The following is a 20,563-nucleotide window of genomic DNA, read 5'->3' on the forward strand; positions in this document are numbered from 1 at the left end:
CATGATTGGCCCGTCTTTTTCTAACTATGTTAATTAAAGAGGGACAGGTTGTCTTTCTCGCCGCGAGATACCTACTGTCGCGCCAAGCATGTGCTAACCCTGCAGTTCTATATCATGTTGGTCGCTTGACTCCCCAGAACTATAAAACTATAGAATAATAATAAAAAATTGTAAAAAAATATTGGCAGGATAGCGCGTTAAAATAGTATCGCCACATTTGTAACTGACGCATGTGTTAAACATATATATATTAATATAATTATTTAAAATATCTTTCCTTATAATTTATAATCTGGAATAATACAAACACACACCTTGGAACAAATTAATCTGATTGCGAATCAACAAGTCATTTCAAAGCGGGAACATGGCAACATCGTCATCAGAATACGGCCGCCTGCTTGTGTGGCCGTGTTGCGTTTGATGCACCCACTAAATATTATGTCTTCAATAGATAAATTACAATAATAGTTACAACATAAGTACCTAATTAAGTTGTCATGTATCTAACTTGTTTAGGCTGCTTTACATAAACGTGCATTAAAGCTATACGCTATTACCTAGTCGACTGAGCGCTAAATAATTCAATGGCAACCTACGAGTATCTCTATAATCACAAGTCAACCACCATAACAAGTAATAATTTGAAATCTATCCCGGCGTATTTCCCTGTCTAATTGAATATGAAACATGTATTTATAAATAAATAAATAAATAAATAAATAAATAAATATTAAATAAATATTATAGGACTGTTTTACACAGATTGACTAAGTTCCACAGTAAGCTCAAGATGGCTTGTGTTGTGGGTACTCAGACAACGATATATATAATATACAAATACATAAATACATAGAAAACACCCAAGACTCAGGAACAAATATCTGTGTTAATCACACAAATAAATGCCCTTACCAGGATTCGAACCCAGGACCGCGGCTAAATAAATATATAAATAATAAATAAATAAATATAATATATAAATATATGTATGTTTGTGATACTTTAAAAATCTTAGTTCAGCGGAATCATTTATATTTTCAATTCCCAAAATACATTATTTCAGGTAATTATTGAGATTACTAGCAACTTACGAGTAACAAGTATCAGCGCACAGTCCTGAAACTCCACACGGCCCTAAATCAGGAGCGCTCAAAACAAGCGGCGTGTAAGAGGCAGATAAATCAGGCCCAAATCCGGGAACATGATCCCGCAGAGGAATCACACCAAATTGCGTAACATACTTACCCCCACTTTAAAATGTAGTCATAAATAAAAGGTAGACGCACCTTATCGCGAACCGCCACAACAAATGAAAGAATACCTCCCCAGCACCCTCAGCCCTCCCAAGAATAACGCCCTCTCGCTCCAGAAAAGAGGGAACCGTATTTCGCGTCTCACTTCAATATGGAACAGTAAAGCGCTGTTTTACATTTATAACTACAAGCCACATTCGCAAGTGACGCCACAGGATCGCCTCGTCGTACCTCAACTTAAATTCAACTTTAACGCCGTGTGTTAAAGCCCTCTTTGCCTTACGTGGCTGTGGTAGATTTAGCCGGTCTCCATGGTAACTTAGGGTGCGCGTCCCGATTTTTGGCCGGGCTCCTTCGATTGCCTTCCGAAGGGCTTTTCTGATCAGTTTCAATGTAAGCAGCTATATATACGATAAACGGTGTTTGCAGGAATAAATTGATGCTAACAAAGAACTCTTGAAATGTTTTCCACCGGTTCTCGAATCGGGGGATTTTCATTTGCAACTGAATCGATGCTGGAAATTATTTTCAGTTCTGATTCCCTTTGGGGCTGAATGTTATTTGCAATAACCTTTTGTGTCTTTTCATAATATAATGAAGCGAATATTACTAGAATACAGTTTAATATAGCATAGAATTTTGAGTGGGTAAAATTATTATGTACTTGCGGCAAGGCTATGTAGGCAAGGCAAGGCTATGTGGCGTATATAAAAAAAAATTAAGCACAATTTACATGAATTAAAGGTTGTGCTACTGATATACTCGTAAAAAAACAAAAATATTGTGTATCTAGTAAAATTACACTATTATGTTGTTTCGATTTGCCTATTTTTAATTAAGCAAACGGTTACAAAATCCGTTAGCAAATTAACTACATGCTTACTTAGTTTTCATTTTATTTATGTCTGTCTGCTAGTCTATCTGTCAGTGAGCTGTATCTCAAGATCTGTATTTACATTGACACAGTGTCCATTTCTTTTGACGACAACTAGATATCTAATGAACCGTTTTAAGTAGGTATTTACGGCCCGTTTCGAACCTTAAGATACGTCAAATATTTCGTCTAGATACGTTTTTGTTTGAAGAAACGTCACTTTTGACACAGAAATATCTAATCCGTATCATATATAGAGTAATATTTGACGTATCTTAAAGTTCGAATCGGGCAGTTAGACTTTTTAATTTTGTAAGTACTTGTAATATTAACAATTTTATGGACCTATGCAGTCTGAAATAAATATATTGAATTGAATTTGGGATTCATTATTTTTTGTAATTATAGGTTTGTTGTGAATAAGGGTTTCTTTTTTAGGGCCTGCAAGTAAAGACAGGTGTTTTATATAAGTATTGTGGTAATAATGAAAATGCCATATCATATTTTACTAACTGTTTTATTCAACCACTTATGTCGATCCCACGGCAAGTCTACAATCTAATTTTGATCGGTATGAACGGCGTAACTATGATAGTGAAAAGCACATACGTGTTGAAGCTCATTATAACCTATTTTATAAATGATATTGCATATTTGTAAAGGACTGTAAACTGCTTTGACTTATGGTTGCACTGGTTCACACTCTTAACAGATTCACTGCCAGCTCGGTTACGCGCTACGAGCGTAGCCGTTAAACACGGGTTTTATCGCTTGTAGCGAAAAGCGTCTACGAAGAGAAAAACAGCAGGTTGGCAGCGAAGTTGTCAATACCTATATTTCGTTGAGGCATGTTTTCCACAAATTAATTTATTTGTAGGAAATAACTCATCTATCTACTCTTCAAAACCGTTTGTTAAAAATATAGGGCTGCACTAAAATATGAATACCATAAGCCATAATAATAAGCCATATTAGACCATAAGTTTAGTATAGGTCCTGTTGCAATCTTTTACGTAATAAAAATAATTTTGCTCTAATTTGCGTAACAATTACATTTTATTTTTTAATACATAATCGGGATACAGTAAGCTTAGCGGGATGCTTTTTATTTTGGAAGATATCTATATACATGCTCCGATAGAAATAAAACTTCAGTTCAGTTCTGCACTGACTGATTGCGTCTTAACCTATTTGTATATACAACTTGCGTGGTTATCAATCCTTGTTTTTTATAATTACAGTACTTGTTAAATTCGTTTAAATATCTATTTACATTTCTTAACTTAAATGTACAATTTACATATTGCAGGGCGACATCGTCGTTGTCAATATTCAATATTATGCTTTTATTTGGACAATAGTTTGAAATAAAGGATGACTCACGCTAGACCGGACCGGGAACGGGCCGGAGCTTCCGGCGCTTCGTTTTCTATGGAAAGCACCACTTGTTCACCGATCAGCCGTCATAGAACATGACAAGACGGACGCCTCGGCCTGGGCACAGACCGGTCTAACGTGAGTCATCCTTAATTCCATATTTACAATTTGTTTTATGAACTAGAACATAAGTAGGGTAAACTCGCATTATTTGGTGACACGCCTAATTCGGTGATACAAGTTTTGAAGCATGATACCCAGTAAAGCTAGTGATTTAGGGCCTTTTCAATGCGACCTTACGGCAAAGTATTAAGGTAGAATTCCGTTTGCATTCTTGTGGGTCAAATTGAGAGAGCGAGATAGTTAATATTTGCAAATTTCTCGCGCTAGACCTCATTTCGGCGCCGCGCGGACTTGTACAAACAGGTTCTCCGTTTATAATTCGTTTTTAATTACTAAAAGTGCCTTAATTTATACAAAAAGTGGACAGAGTAGTAAAAGGATATTATTTTTTGGTATATCCATTATTATTTTTAACACAACTTGCATAGTTTTTTCACAGTATTTTGTGAAAGCCGGTCAAAATTTTATCATTTTCAAACGTTTGACGCCGCAACGGTATCACCAAATAAAACAAGGTAAGTTAAGTGAGAAATAAATAAATGAGTGAAATGTAGTTACAATGCGGTATTTTAATTATTTAATGCATGTATTGTATTGAAAAGACTATAATTAATAAATTTGCGATACTTAAGTAACATTAGCATATTATTTTGGGGGTCTGTATCACCAAATTAAATGAGTTATTTTTTTTACTTATTATTGTAATTTTTTAATTCTCAGAACATTAGATCCCAAAAAAGGAAGAAAAAGTTCAAATAAAGGTGAATCGAATGCAGAAAAAACAAAAAAAAAGCAGAAAATGAAGGAAAAGACTGAAGATGACTGGAGGTGTCGTTCTTGTAGTGGATTGTATTCTCAAGACTTTTTATCTAAACGAGCAATTTATTTTAATACCTTATAATTAATATTGTACTCTAAATATATTTTAATAAAATTTCATTATCCCTAATTATGTGATAAAAAAAATAAAAACTTGTGTAATTTGGTTATAGTCTAATTAGAGTAGTACGTATCACCGACTTAAGGTTATTGTCACCAAATTAGCGATGTTCAGGCAGCATAAAAAAAAGAAGATTATGCACAGTATTATTTCTTATAATTAAGATTTAAATGTCTGATTATGCCAATAGTAAGACTGTCTGCAGTTCCTATTAAAACTAAAGACATTGATTGATAATAACATGGACTTTTATTCAAATTTCAATTTTATCACCCAATTAGATGAGATCACCCTAATGATGGCAAATAAATCTGTCAGCCGCGAGGGAGCTGGGTCTGGGTCTGAGTGTGGGCCTGTTTTAAGCAATACGGATTGGTTGCCGTGTTTAAAAAAACCGTACAACTATAAGTGGTACAGAAAATAAGCGTATTCACTTTTTTTTGTCAAAATACTCGTATAAATATATTCATAATTAGTTATGATAGTTATTATCAATAATTTGTCTTATGTTCTGCTTTGCTGCTTTTAATTTCAAGGCGTCACACAGTAAACAAAAGTTAGGGCTAGCAGTTAGCTTGCATATTACGAGTATCACACTGAAATTATACGTTAAGTACCTGCTTTGACAATTGTTATTTTCTTATCGGCTTTTTATATCGATGAAAATTATGAATTTGTATTAAATTGACATAATCGTTTTTATGGGTAATGGTTTAGTGGCAACTACTATTTATGACAATTGTTTTAATGATCAACAAACTTTATTATATAAATTTAATTTTTTAGATCCACATAACATAGGTACGTTTCAGATGTAGGTATTTAATGACGTTTCTATTCTCCACTCTGCTACATATATCAATTTTTAGGTCGCAGACAACCACAGGTCTTATACATACTAATACTAAATGTTTCTACTTATAGGAAAATTGGCACCGGGAGCATAAAATGTACAATTATTAGTAATTACTCACAAAATACATTTAGTACCATGTAAAATCTAACTATAATAAATACTTATTTTATCACATGACTACTTAAATGTAGCTATTTACAACATTAAAGATCAAGCTTCAATTTAAAGTACATGAACGTTGCTGTACATCTAGCAAGTATAAAACTTTCCAATTTAAAATAAATATTAAAATAAAACTTTTAATTTTTAGGTCTTAGACCGATTGTATCTCCTGTCAATTAAACTTGCAAAAAGGGCATAAACAATATACACAGTATGTTACATTTACCTAAATATTAACGCGTTCTTATTCATGAAGAGCAGAAATATGTAACATACTATCTTGTTGTGCCAGCAACGCATAAAATCCTATATCTCATTAAAAATGATAATACGCAAAATTAATGGGCTGAGCATCATCGTTCGTTTCACTCACACCTTGTTCACTATCCACCTCGCTGGTGGCTATCTCTCTCTCGTTCTCCGCCATACTCTGTTCGAACTTGTTCATTTTGATCTGCCAGTTGGAGAGATCACATGGGCCTTCTTCGGGGAAGGAGTACCATCCAACGTCACTGGGTGGTCTGTAAATGTCACTGGGAGCACTAGATTTTGCACAGGCGTTGGGTTCATAGTCTTTGACGCCTGTCGGGAGCGATCACTGACGGTGGTGAGGCAGATGGTGCATGGGGTGGTGGATGTCGAGGCGCGGCCGCTTGGCGTCGTCCTCGTCGCTGCAGGGGTCGTTGTCCTGGGGCTCCTGGTCGTCGCACTCGTCGCCGAGCTCCTCTTGTTTGCGTTTGGCGGTCGCCATTTCGGCCGCGTGCTTTTTCCGCCATTTTGTTCTTCTGTTTTGAAACCATACCTGTGAACAAGAAAGTGAACATGAGTGTATTTTTCTACTTTAAGATACTATTTTATTATCAAGTAAGTTAATATTAAACTTGCAGAGGATCACAGTTATGGACCACCGATGGACTTTCGGCACGATTGCCGACCATTTTGAAATACATTGCAGGAGAACAGTAGTGTTGCTCTACTATCTGATCTGACGTAGGTAACTATGTTGTTGCAACCATGTACTCGTATTATGTCCTTATACTCATATTTAGGTATATCAAGTTTCACGATCTTGGGATTAAACGTGAATATGAAAGCAAACATTAGTTTGAAACTTAAACACCTTTGTGTAGCGGGCGCCGTAATGCGCCACTAAATTCAAGCCCCTGTTTACCTCCCGAAAGCCAAATATAAAGAGCGCGCAAACAAATTTTCAGCGCCATGTGAACCTAATCTGCTCAAGCGACATCATAATGCCTCATTAAACAACGCCTTTGAAGTTGAACCGGCAACTTACGCTGCCCTCCCTCGCGCCCACACAAACGCCTCAAGCGCGATAAGGATGGAGATAGTAGCCGTGTTCTACGGTAATTAAGGGTCGTTTTGCAAATTACACGGTACTTAACCAGCCATATAACAATCATTAATCACTGGCGTCGACCCTGTGCTATCCTTCTTTCTCTTCTTTAGATCAGAGTAAACCTGTCCCGCTCTGTAGGTTCCGGGAGGCAGCCGGCAGTTTAATTAGGTCATAAATACATTCTCATTATTAGAAGGATGCTTGTCGATTCCGGGCTGGGAGATTTACTTTGAAGCAGATGCCACCGTTATTATGTCCTGGTATTATGATTGGTAATGGTGTCAAATCTTGATTGGATTGTAAGATATAACCGAGAAGTTTAGTTACCTACCTTTATCTAATTTAATCTAATTTTGTTGGTTAATAGTGTTTAGACATCTAAATTATGATAAATATATGCATCTATACAGCTTTCCCTATAGCACAGAATAAATAATAGTACTAAGTACAGAAGACTCACTCTCTAACAAAACGCGTCTGTTGCGATCAGCACAGATATGGTCGCTAGGTGGCGACAGCGCCACGCGCGGCTTATGGCTTTCCCCAAAATTGGGGTGGAACAGATGTACTTTTAGCTACCTGTAGCAAAGCGACGAAATCGTGGAGTGAGCCACGCCTACCTATAGTAGTTTAGTTTAGTTTGTACTATAGTTTACTTGTACTGTAGTTTGTAGAAACTATTGTTTATTTTCATATTTACAACTTCCTTCCATTTAGAAAGAAGATGAAGTTTTAAGCGACCCATTTTTTTGTTTTATATCTATCTAGTTCATTCTGAAAGGGCGTAAGTCAAAAATTGCATCACTTTACTATCAAGAACTGCTATTGCAATTAAAAAAATATTAATAGTCCATCAAAATATCATTTCATAGAAATGTAGGGATAGATGACAGATATACCTAGGGTTATTGCTTACCAGACACAACTGCAACATCAAATACCGTTCATTAATTAGACCCTTAACTTGCGATAGCGCCATAAAAACTTCGTTTCGCACTCTATACAGCCTCATTAAAAATGAAATTGAAAATAAAAATTGATTTGTGTGATTTTTAAGCTTTATGGTCACTGTGAACCCATTAAAACACTTCTTTTTAGGGTTCCGTAGCCAAATGGCAAAAAACGGAACCCTTATAGATTCGTCATGTCTGTCTGTCTGTCCGTCTGTCCGTCTGTCCGTCCGTATGTCACAGCCACTTTTCTCCGAAACTATAAGAACTATACTGTTGAAACTTGGTAAGTAGATGTATTCTGTGAACCGCATTAAGATTTTCACACAAAAATAGAAAAAAAACAATAAATTTTTGGGGTTCCCCATACTTCGAACTGAAACTCAAAAATTTTTTTTTCATCAAACCCATACGTGTGGGGTATCTATGGATAGGTCTTCAAAAATGATATTGAGGTTTCTAATATCATTTTTTTCTAAACTGAATAGTTTGCGCGAGAGACACTTCCAAAGTGGTAAAATGTGTGTCCCCCCCCCCTGTAACTTCTAAAATAAGAGAATGATAAAACTAAAAAAAATATATGATGTACATTACCATGTAAACTTCCACCGAAAATTGGTTTGAACGAGATCTAGTAAGTAGTTTTTTTTTATACGTCATAAATCGCCTAAATACGGAACCCTTCATGGGCGAGTCCGACTCGCACTTGGCCGCTTTTTTATTTTTTGCAGTTTTTATTTTTTATGTCTTTGGCACGTTTCGATTTATGCTTTCAGGACGCGATAACGTGTTAGTACGAGTATTCAGTGTTAAATGAATTTTGAGATACCTATAGGTACAGTCAGCAGCAATAGTAGCTAAGCGGGCGAGGTGTTCAAAATGATCTTGACGCGACTTTATTGTTAGGAGAATAAGAGCGCGTCAAGGTAATTTTGAACACCTCGCCCGCTTAGCAACTACTGCTGCTGACTGTAAATTATTGCCAAGCGATTCAGTACATACCTATTTATTTTTTCGTTATCTACTGAATATTTGGCAACTCTGGCAAGTCAATTCGAACGTTCATTGACATCATATTAATGTCATTTCTCATTGTAACATGTATTAATTATTTATTAGAATTAGCCTGTGGTCCTTATTGGATTAGGGTAATTCCGGTGTAGATGGCCATAAGGGGGAGATTGCCCATCCAAATATTTCATGGTTCTGATGGCTAGATGTCGCTAGTTCTCATTCACGATTTCTACACATTATTAAATTGTACAACGGGACTTAACAGGAATACATAGTGCATAAACGGGAATATGGAATATATAGTGAATAAATAGGTAAGTAAGGTTACCTCTATGGAGTGTTTATTTTTAAATGTACAAAAAAGTACACGTTTATATAATTTAACTTCTAAATAGAACTTAACGACCGAGAGGAAACTATGTAGGCCATTAAACTGAATTGAAAAAATAAAGCCAACACACAACAAAATAGCAATAAAAAAAATGGGAGCGTACAAAACAAGACATCGTAAGTTAGTCGCATTATTATTGCGTCATTTGTTTTTACTGCCAACTTGATGCGACAAACTTCATGTTTATGTCTTGTATCTATTTAGTAGGTAGTTTACATTGTAAAGATGTCTGCCATAATATGGAATTGGTAAAAGAACCTAATAATATATTATGTATGTTTGTGTATTTTGATATTATAATATTTGCCTACTTTACCTTTTAAAATATCTACTAGTTTTGTATTGTATGTATTCCGGCGTGCCAATTAAAATTTTAAAAGGCTGTGTCTTTAAGAATTATAAGTAGGTAATTAAATAAAGTAATTCTTGAAACAACTTCAGAACATACCTGCTTTTAATCTGCCTAAAGACCCCATAGGCACAGATCATATAATACTAGTCCATAGGTAAGCAATTATTTGAGGTTGAATAACTTCGCAAAACAGAACTGGTTTCAGTTCAGGTTCAAGTAACCACCTTTTATGCGTCAGTTACCGCCCAGCTCATAACAACTCGGATAAACTCAATGTTGGCCCAACAAACATCGTGACGTATGTTTATTATTATATTTACGACTACAGTAGTCTCCATAACTTGCGACCCTTTCACGCCGCGCCGCGAACATTATTACTTATATTATTATTTTCCAGTCTTCCTTTATGCCCCAACTTACCCGAGCCCCCTGCATTCAATTACTTAAGTGCTTAAAGACGCACGAAACGAAATATGTCCGTCTCGCTTTGCCGTATGCTATGACAGTGATATCGCCATCTCACGCGCCAGAGGAGGGTTGGGATAATTATGTGAATATCTATTATTTTTCACAAGAGAGCTCTGTAATGGCTTGATAGAGATAATGCGCTTTCAGTGGCGTCGGCGAATAAAGGCGTCTTAACATGTCCGCCATGTTGTTTTCCAAGCAATTAATTTGAATGATAAGGAGAATGTTTTATTCTTTTGTTACGCGAGTGCATTCAATAGGTATACATTCAAATTAATATACTGATTCATAAGAAAGTTTCTAGCGCACGGTACGTAAACAACCCTAAAGAATAAAGGTTTCAAAACGCGTTCAGTGTATCTATTTATGAAACATTTTACTTGATTTGTTTTTTCTCTCTCGTGCTCTCGTGTCGATTACCAACAAACTATAGGTATTCGTTTCCAAATCCTAAATGCGCTTTTCGTCTAAAATACTACTGCGGGCTCAGCATGGTTCCATTTTTATCGACTATCACTATGCCCGTCACTTTCGTACTTACATACTTGGTAGAAAGTGACAGGCATGGTGACAAACGATAAAAATGCGACCGTGCTACTAAGGCTGGACACGGGCGCTAACCTGTAAGTTACCACTGTCATAATTTTCTTAGAATTAACTTATATTGTCATTAGTATCAAGTAATTACAATGCACTTTGAGATATTTTGAGTGACCTATTACATTACAGGTATTTTGATAGCGACTACATGAAGCGTAACCAAATCTGGCGGTCCAACAGCTACGATCCGACACATGTACGAGCGGGGCCATTAAGCGGCACCATTAGCGGAAGGGTGCAGTGACAAATGATCGCTAATGATGTGCGGATACACTGGAAAGGGTTTTGTCTATCCTAGATAAGTGAAGATTGCCTTTGTTTACATTTTGTTATGGTGAAAAAATGCAGTTTCTGGTTTTTGTTACTCTATTCCGGGGTTTCACGGTCTTCACGCTTATCGCATACCTATAATCCTGCAAGATCCTTATGAGTTACGTGTCATTTTAATTAAACCTCATTATACGTAAAAGTAAAAAAAATCCTTAAACTTTATTGCGATAATAACATGGCAATTAGCTAGGAGTGCGGAAAGAGAAGAGTCGTGAATGTATGGGGCCCATAATACATTCAACGACGACTCATTTCTTTCCGAACAGACTCTACTGCCCGCGACTGAGTTCTCGTGGTTGTAGAAGTCATTAAAAAACAACCCCCACAGCAGTAGGTTATACCTATACTGAAACGCATCCAACTTGGCAGTAGAAAAAGGTGCGAAATTCAAATTTTCAATGGGAAGCCAACTCTTCGCGCCTAATTATTTTGCCACCTTTTTCTTCTGACAACGTCGCTGTGCCAGAATATATATTATAATCCAGACTATAGATATCTATTCATTCGTATTAATAGGGATTAGAGAGTAGGAGAGAGGAGAGAATTACCGGTTGAACTTCAAAATGGCGAAGTGGTATCGAGAATATTTTTTTTGTTTTTTGCTCATTATATTGTCCAAAGTGTAATATTGATAGGTGCAGTTCTCTAAGGTGAAAGAGTGCAGCTAATGAAGAATTAGTCTTCAAAAACGCGTATTCCGACAACTCATCGGGGCTATTGGTAAAGTCCAGCTAGCACATTCACATTACCAAAAAAGCGGCCAAGTGCGAGTCGGACTCGCCCATGAAGGGTTCCGTATTTAGGCGATTTATGACGTATAAAAAAAAACTACTTACTAGATCTCGTTCAAACCAATTTTCGGTGGAAGTTTACATGGTAATGTACATCATATATTTTTTTAGTTTTATCATTCTCTTATTTTAGAAGTTACAGGGGGGGGACACACATTTTACCACTTTGGAAGTGTCTCTCGCGCAAACTATTCAGTTTAGAAAAAAATTATATTAGAAACCTCAATATCATTTTTGAATACCTATCCATAGATACCGCACACGTATGGGTTTGATGAAAAAAAAAATTTTGAGTTTCAGTTCGAAGTATGAGGAACCCCAAAAATTTATTGTTTTTTTTCTATTTTTGTGTGAAAATCTTAATGCGGTTCACAGAATACATCTACTTACCAAGTTTCAACAGTATAGTTCTTATAGTTTCGGAGAAAAGTGGCTGTGACATACGGACGGACAGACAGACGGACAGACGGACAGACGGACAGACAGACAGACAGACATGACGAATCTATAAGGGTTCCGTTTTTTGCCATTTGGCTACGGAACCCTAAAAACAACTACCTACGGAACAACGTCATGCTCTACGAGCACACTTTTGACATTCTGCCGTATTCGAACTTCAAGATATTCACAAGTGACGACACGTACTAGATCCATTCTAGATACGTTATAGTTTAGATTTCAACTAGTTCTCTTTTGCAGCGCAATTCGAGCAACCAATGTCACTTTTACGTTAGATAGAGTTAGATATCTATTAGATGTGAATTGGATCTCTAAGCCATATCTTGTGGACATTGTTCAAGAGTATCTCCAGAATCGCGCAAATGTCAAATTTGAAAGGTTAGATCTTAAACATATCGTTGTCGTGATGTCTAAAAGATATCTATCAGATGTCTATTTCAAAATCCGAATCGGGCCCATTAGCGAAATCATCAGTAAGATGATGCGTGTATACCTAGTGTAGGTACCTACTTATATCTATTTATAATCAGGTAACTAGTTAACCTTAACACTGGTCGGTGATTGGCCGTTACATAAAAGTTTTCGTCCATAGTAGACCATTTCTCACAGTCCGCCAAAAACCACAGACAAACAGCACGTCACAGTCACAGACCATATAGCTACGACTTTATTCTTTTTTGACATTCAGTATTTGTGGCCAGGAACAAATTGGAACGTTTGATCGATGGAAACGTCGGCCTAATGGATACCGATGTAGAATGGAAATGGAATGCAATTTCCATTCTGTGCATTCGGATGGTATCTTTGCGGCCTTTTAGATTTTTAGGATATTTATGGACGCGGTTTGGACAAACGTGGAATATTCATAAATTCGTAGATGGTTTTAAATTCACAGGGACAACAAATACCATCATAATTACATTATTATATTATGATTATAAAAATATTTATAACGGTTTAACTCAGGTACTGAAGTCACATTTAGTACGACATGTTTCAAATGCGTTGTGCTACCATGTTCAAGTTTATTTTAATATCCATATGACTCACGACAGTTTAAGCGTTATAATACTTATGATAATCTACGATATAGGTGGTGCATTAGACAAATATTTAACGACATTCAAGCAACGAAAAACAATACAATTTTACAAGAGTCAGAATGCTTTATAAAATGACCTGATCTTCACCTATGAAACATATAGGTGATGGTTATATTAAATATAAGGTCAGAAGGGGTAAGAGTCACAGTTTATTTTGCTTAGAGCAAGGGAAACCGTATGAGGAAAATCCTTCTATGTAGGTAAGTATTTTTAAGTTTAAGCATCAGTTTTTTTGTATTTTCCCCACAAGTGTTTCTCTTACCCCTATTAGTATAAAAACTAAGCGCCACGCCAGAATCCAGTCAGCATTCACCGCTCTTAAGAAACATGCAATAATCCGCGCTTCAGTAACTCTTATTAATAATTAATATTCGGCCATTATCGGAGAATAAGCGCCGGATTGGCCCTAATCACTTATTGATCTTTGGCCGGTTCCCACGCAACCAAGGCGTTCGCGTTCGGAAGACTAGTTAGAGCATGAACATGCATAGCTCGGTAATAACACGATTATCAAGGTTAATTATTTCGGGACAAATAAATAGTAAAGATTGATTATCCAAATACAAAGTTGCGTTCATTTTAGAGAGCTCTACAACCACTGATCTATCAGTATCTTGTGCATAACTCCTGCATAACATTAAAAAGCCTTAACTATAAATACTCTAACTATAAAATCCTAAGGCCCACTTGCACCATCCCACTAACCCGGGGTCAAGCGGTTAAACCGTTAACCCAGTGTCAAATTGTACTGGTAACCATGGTAACTCAGGTTTTAACCGGTTAACCCCGGGTTAGTGGAATGGTGCAAGTGGCTCTAAGTGAATAAGATGTTAGAGGTGATGACCTCTCTTAACTCCCACTAAGTAGACAGAAAAATTAAAACAATAAGTAACTAAAAAAGTTTATGGCGAACGAAACTGGGATGACGTGACGTCTCTAAATCAAGAGAAGGATTAGGGAAGAGCCAAATTGCGTTATTAAAAAAACTCATTAGCAAATTTTTAAAGACGAAGAGATATTAAAGCGATAAACTCAGTTATCTACAATTTACCCCCCGGTGGGTGAACCCCTTTTTTCAGTGAAGAGAATATAAAAATGTTAATGTGAAGTATTTAGCATTATCTTAGGAGTGTAATTAAGGACGGTTTTTCATTGAAACAAAAATAAAGAGGTGGATTGTGTCGGTTCTTAGTTACTTGAACGAATTCAACAAGAAATGATGTCTTAGTGACGATAGGTATAAAACCGCAATTAAAACAAATCTATAGTTCAGATGTATACGTCATCTAAACACATAGCTACCAAGATTTTTTTCTGTAGCTACAGTACCTACGAACATTGCCAAAAGCGATTTAAATTTGTCAAAAACAAACTTTTCCAATACAAGTCACGAGAGACGGCAGTACCGGACAAGTCCAAATGCAACAAGAGGAAGTTTGCAAATTAAGAAAATGTAATTAGTGTACACCCCACGGCTCCCTAACGGACATAATTAAAGCAAATCTTGTTGTAATTTTGACATTTAATTTTTCTCCCTACTTCACCTCTCCCTTATTAATTAATTTAAAAAAGTACCTTTAAAATTTTATCTTCGGGCGACATTTTTTTCTCAGAGTTAATGAAACGGCTGAGATTTTTGATAGCAGTTTGTTTTTTTAATTTTTTTCCGACATGACTAATGGATTTAGATATGAGCGCCGATAGGCATATAGCCGGCGGCGGCGCGCCGGTCAAAATTGGTCGGCGGCGGCGGCGAATCGGCGGCGTGGCCTTGAAACACCTTCGATTAATGAAAAAGAATTAAAACCAAAATTTTACCGAAAAAACATGTTTTTTCTGTAAGAAAGTTATGAAATAAATGCATTTTTTATTTTGAAGGATAATTTATTGAATAATGGTACGAAAAAAATTGATATCGTATAAACTGTGGATAAGCGGTAACGCGCGGCATCAGAGGCGGTCTTAATCATGGCGAGGCTTTGGCCGGAAGATCTTAGCGAGGCCCTTATCTTTTGTGCTAAGTTAAAAATTGCGGATTGACTGTATCAGGGAAACGTCTTGTCGACAGTCCAAAAAAAACGAGCTCCGTCATTAACCAATATCGACCCAATAAAACCGATTTATGTCAAAAAGTGAGGTCCAGCGCCGAGCTCCATGTAACACCGAAGACTTGATTTCGACGCCTCCCAATGCGAGGCCAGAGGATGAGCTGCAGGTAAGCATACAGCTAAGAATCGAACGCCAAGTGTAAGCTTGGCTGACGGCTGAACGCCTGGAGCGCCGATTGCGGCGCGCTTCTGTGCGAGGCCGAGCTGCAAGAGAGCAGAGCGAGGGTGCAGGCCGATAAAGACTGAAGCCATAGTGTTAAAGATCTGGAGCTTTCCTGCGGGCGCATTCGAGCGACGCCCAAGGCCGAGCTGAAATGGAGCTAAGATCGGATAAGGACCAATGCTCAAGCGTTTTAAAACAGGCCGTAATTTGAGCTCCAAACAGGGCCAAAAACTTGCAGGTTCAGTTAGCGGATTAATTCCATACGAGCGATGCAAGGCCAAAGATTGAGCTGCGAGAGAGCAAAGCTTGAAATTTCAACAGTGGCCAAGTTTAATTGAGACCCGATTCCGACGCCCTTCCGTGCGAAGCCAACGGCCGGAGATTTGGACGTGGAAACGCTTAATATCTCAAAATTAACCCCATTTTATACCTTTTAAAGACGTTTAACTATGCTTGCAATGGTTAAATTCGCGGTAAATGACGGATGGTTAGCCGGCAAAATTACGAGGGGCGTTCAAAATATTCTCGGTATTGATATCTTACAACCTCTTCTAAAATTTCTTTCGTTACTGGCCGCTAAGGTTTATTCATTGACATTAAAAAAAAGTATAATTCGAACCGAGATAGTCTTTTGTTTTTCTGCAATTGCTGAACAAACATGAACATCCTGTGCGAATTGACAATGTTAACTAAATTAGAACATCGATGCGTGATAAAATTCTTGACAAAACAGGGTAAAAATCAAAAAACCATAAAAGAGGAAATGGATTGTGTTTACCGTGAGTCTGCTCCTTCTTTATCTACCATTCAAAAGTGGTCAAGCGAGTTTAAACGCGGAAGGGAGAGTATTGAAGATGACCCTAGACCTGGCCGGCCTGTAGTAGCTACTTCACAAGAAAATATTGATAAAGTGGAAAAACTTATATTGGAAGATGGTCGAGTGAAGGTAAAATCTATAGCACAAGTAACCAATCTCTCTATTGGTACCGTACATGATATTATACATGACCATCTTAATATGTCAAAAGTAAGTGCAAGATGGGTTCCGCGAATGCTGACTCGGCTTCAAAAAGACATGCGTGTAGCTTGTTGTTCCGATTTTATTGACCTGTGCGGTGAAAATCCTGATGAGGTGCTGCAAAGAATAGTTACTGGAGATGAAACCTGGGTTCATCATTATGACCCAGAGAGTAAACAAGAGTCCATGCAGTGGCACATTAATGGTTCAGCTCATCCCAAGAAGTTGAAGGTCATCCCTTCAGCTGGCAAGGTCATGGCCACGATATTTTGGGATTGTGAAGGAGTATTACTAATCGATTATAAAGAAAAAGGTGTAAATATCACAGGACAGTACTACGCTAACATTCTACGTCAATTAAAGGATGTAATTAAAGAAAAGAGGCGAGGAAAGTTAACCAAAGGTATTCTGCTTCTGCATGACAACGCCCCCGTCCATACTGCTCATATTGCCAAGGCAGCTATTGTTGAACGTGGGTTTAAAACTGTTACTCACCCACCGTATAGTCCGGACTTAGCCCCCAGCGACTTCTTTTTGCTCCCCAATCTTAAAAAGGATCTGCGTGGAAATAAATTTTCTGACGATGAAGCATTGAAGGCGGCAGTGGAGGAGCATTTTTACACGAAAGATAAAAAAAAATTTACGAGGGATTAAAAAAAATAATTGATCGATCTTTTAAGTGTATGAACATAGGGGGGGAGTATATTGAAAAATAAAAATATCAAACTTTTCGTACTTGTTTGTTTTCATTCTCATACCGAGAATATTTTGAATACCCCTCGTAGTTATGCATTGGATCGGTAATCCAAAGATGTGGGTTCGAGTCTCACGTTAGCTAGAGTTGATCACAGTAAATTTTTTCATTGTGATTGACATGTCTAGTGTATATATATACAATCTATAAATTGTAATGTGGAACGTTCCACAATAAACATGGAAGGAAATCAGTATGTTTATTACAAGCATATTGATGTTAAAATTGATATTAAATAATTTCGTTTCCTCAAGACTAGTAGCGCGGTTACTAGACAGATAATTTTGCATTTGCCTTCGATATTTTTGAATTATATGGGCCTAAAATACCTTTTGAATGCCTATAAACTATTCGAAGTGGCGCCGTTAATGATCTAAACTCGATTAAAAATATATTATCTGATTCTGAAAGTAGTAGTAACTACCAAGGTCACGCCGATGCCACGCCGATAGCGCAGCGTCGGCGGCGGCGGCGCGAAAATTTTGTCGGCGGCGGCGGCGCGCCGGCGCGGCGCTCATATCTAAATGGATTTCACCTTTTCTTATTAATTTTGGAGTTTTTAAATTTCGCCCGTTATTAGTTTTGGCTCTGATTCAAGTTCTGTTACAGATGACAAGGATACAATTTTGCTGCTTATTTTTCGTTAACCGGGGCTTTATTATTTTACCGTATATTATAAAAATATATAAAGTCTATTTTTTTATTCGGTAGACTAAAATGACATTTCATAGTATGAACATAAAATGTCATTTCATATTAAGAAATGTCATTTTAGTCTACCGATTAAAAAAATTTACTTTAGGTATATTTCGTAGGATAGTAGCTAATAAAGCTCTTGAGTAGTAACACATTAAGTAAGGCTAATTTTTTCATTTCAACATTTCAACTCCTCAAGACCTTTGGAAGAAACCTAAATATACTTAATGGTTGCATCTTATAAAACGATGCCTCAGATTTAAATACAAACTGAGTCTAACCCAATAATCTCAGATCATGCTATTAGAAATAAAATACACACGCCATTTAATCTTCAATAATTCCACACACGTAATATATGTAAAATAAAGCCAGCACATGTAAACTGGTTATCTTCAATCTTGAAATTTTAAAGGGTGCCCTCCCCCGCCTTATCAGCGTGTAAGCCACTCATCAATTCGGAATTAGCGTGCGAACCCGTCTTTATGGCGCGACACGCCGTAATGTTGGTATTGGGTGTGGCGGGAAAATTACACACCTAATGTCATTGTAATAATAAAGGCACTTTTGAGTTTCTATATTTTAACGCACAGTTATTAATAACTAGCTTTTGCCCGCGACTTCGTCTGTCTGTGTGGAGTTAGTACTTTGGGTAGCTTATTTTTTATCCAAAATGCTTTTTATCGATTCCCTATACAAACTTCCACCCCGCTTTCCATCCCCTTAAAGGTTGATTTCTTGGATAAAAACTACCCTACGTCCTTTCCCGGGACTCATAGGTACCAAATTTCAACTAAAGCGGTTTTAGCGTGAAGAAGTAACAGACAGACAGACAGACAGACACACTTTCGCATTTATAATATTAAGTATGGATATAGTGCCTAATTTTGTTACATCGTTGTTGCCATTCACGCTAAACTACTTTGTGTATTCATTCCACGTCATTTAAGTAAGTGTGAAATGCAGAGATAATTGAGCCCCCTGATTGCTAATTGACTTTAATTGCAGACTGGTAATATTTTTATAAATAAGCTACATTCAAATTGTGTTTGCAGCAACATTACTGTTGTAGCGTTGCAGCAGTGGAAAACCGAAGCTGTCACTGTCTAATTGTTCATCTCCTTGATAAAATGAATGATGGCATAAACTTTCCTAATCACGGCTGCAATTCTGCAAAGACATCTATATACAATTTATCGCGGAAATTGACAGTGTCATCACCTATTTCCTGCGGCTGCAAACCCACCCTTGCAGTCTCAATATCAATGTAACCTTAAACAATATAGCCTACAATAAACCTACAGAATGTTCAGCGCTTGAGTTAACATCATGTCCTTAAAAATAAAGGCAATTGCTAAATCACTCTTGACCACAATTTGCAAAACCATTAAACAAAACACAACGTCACTCCCAAACCCCCTATCGTCCACGAGCTTAGATGTCATTTAAATTTAAATTAAGGTATTAGCCAGTGTTGCCAGCAAACTGCGACCACGTCTTATCGTGTGAAGGGTGCATTATTTTACATTTTGCAATGTATTTACTGTTCGTTTAGGGGCGATTAGATTGATTTGTTTAGTGATATGAAGTAATGTGGCGGCTTAATGGGATTACTATATCAGCATAAAGTGATGCGTTTGTTAAAAGTTACCTATTGGAAAATATATTCCCATGTTAAATATATTCAGGATGACACTAACATTAATTGGATCACCAATTGTTAAGAGTTGACTGCGTAAAAAAGTTTAGCGCAGATTCTTCAACTGGACTATTATTACAACTGCCCACCACAAAATGGTGAGAATCAAGAATTGGTTAACCACAGCTGATATATTTTAATGTCGATCATAATCAGGTAAGAAAAGTGAATGACTTACCTTCACTAAGTAGCTCGTAAAATATGCACGAGCATGAAAAAGTAGCTCAAATTAGCATAAAATTATTGATTTGATGATCTAAACTGAGCAGACAATTATATTATCCTATTTTCCGAATCAGCTTTCATTGATTCGCACGAGTGTTATGATTAAGTTAGGAATATTTAATTTCTTGTATCGTATGCATCAAAGCTAGATGAATTAGAGATTACTATTTTTTAGATTTGATTTCTTAATTTTTTTTTGTTGTTTTTTAAGTTGTTTTTGAAATTGTGTTTTGATAGATTTTTAAAATAATGTATAACAAAGACGTACAAACAATTTCAGCTCTTTTGTAGTCATTATTTCTTTTATAGATAAGAGTAATAAAGCGTAAAGGAAGCCTTTGTTTACTAACATAATTTTCATAGCCCATCGGCTCGGCCGTAAACACTCCAATTACGCCGTTACGACTATCAATAACAGGGGGATATCTCAGTCCCCGGAGAGGAGCCCGATAAAGGAAACCGCCGAAACAAATTGAAAATTCGCGCAAACAACCCTA

General features: G+C 36.8%; 1 protein-coding gene across 1 annotated transcript in view; it reads right to left on the minus strand.

Annotated features, from left to right (window-relative positions):
- Positions 1-5,837: 5,837 nt before the first annotated feature.
- LOC134648535 (homeobox protein Nkx-6.2) overlaps positions 5,838-20,563 on the minus strand; it is a 66,016-nt gene continuing 51,290 nt past the window's right edge. Inside the window, exon 3 of the mRNA XM_063503060.1 lies at positions 5,838-6,390. Within this exon, the coding sequence (XP_063359130.1) occupies positions 6,184-6,390 (207 nt within the window). The 3' untranslated portion in view covers positions 5,838-6,183. The remainder of the gene's footprint in view (positions 6,391-20,563) is intronic.

The sequence above is a fragment of the Cydia amplana genome, chromosome 1 (genome assembly GCF_948474715.1).
Source record: "Cydia amplana chromosome 1, ilCydAmpl1.1, whole genome shotgun sequence".
NCBI classification, from domain to species: Eukaryota; Metazoa; Arthropoda; class Insecta; order Lepidoptera; family Tortricidae; genus Cydia; species Cydia amplana.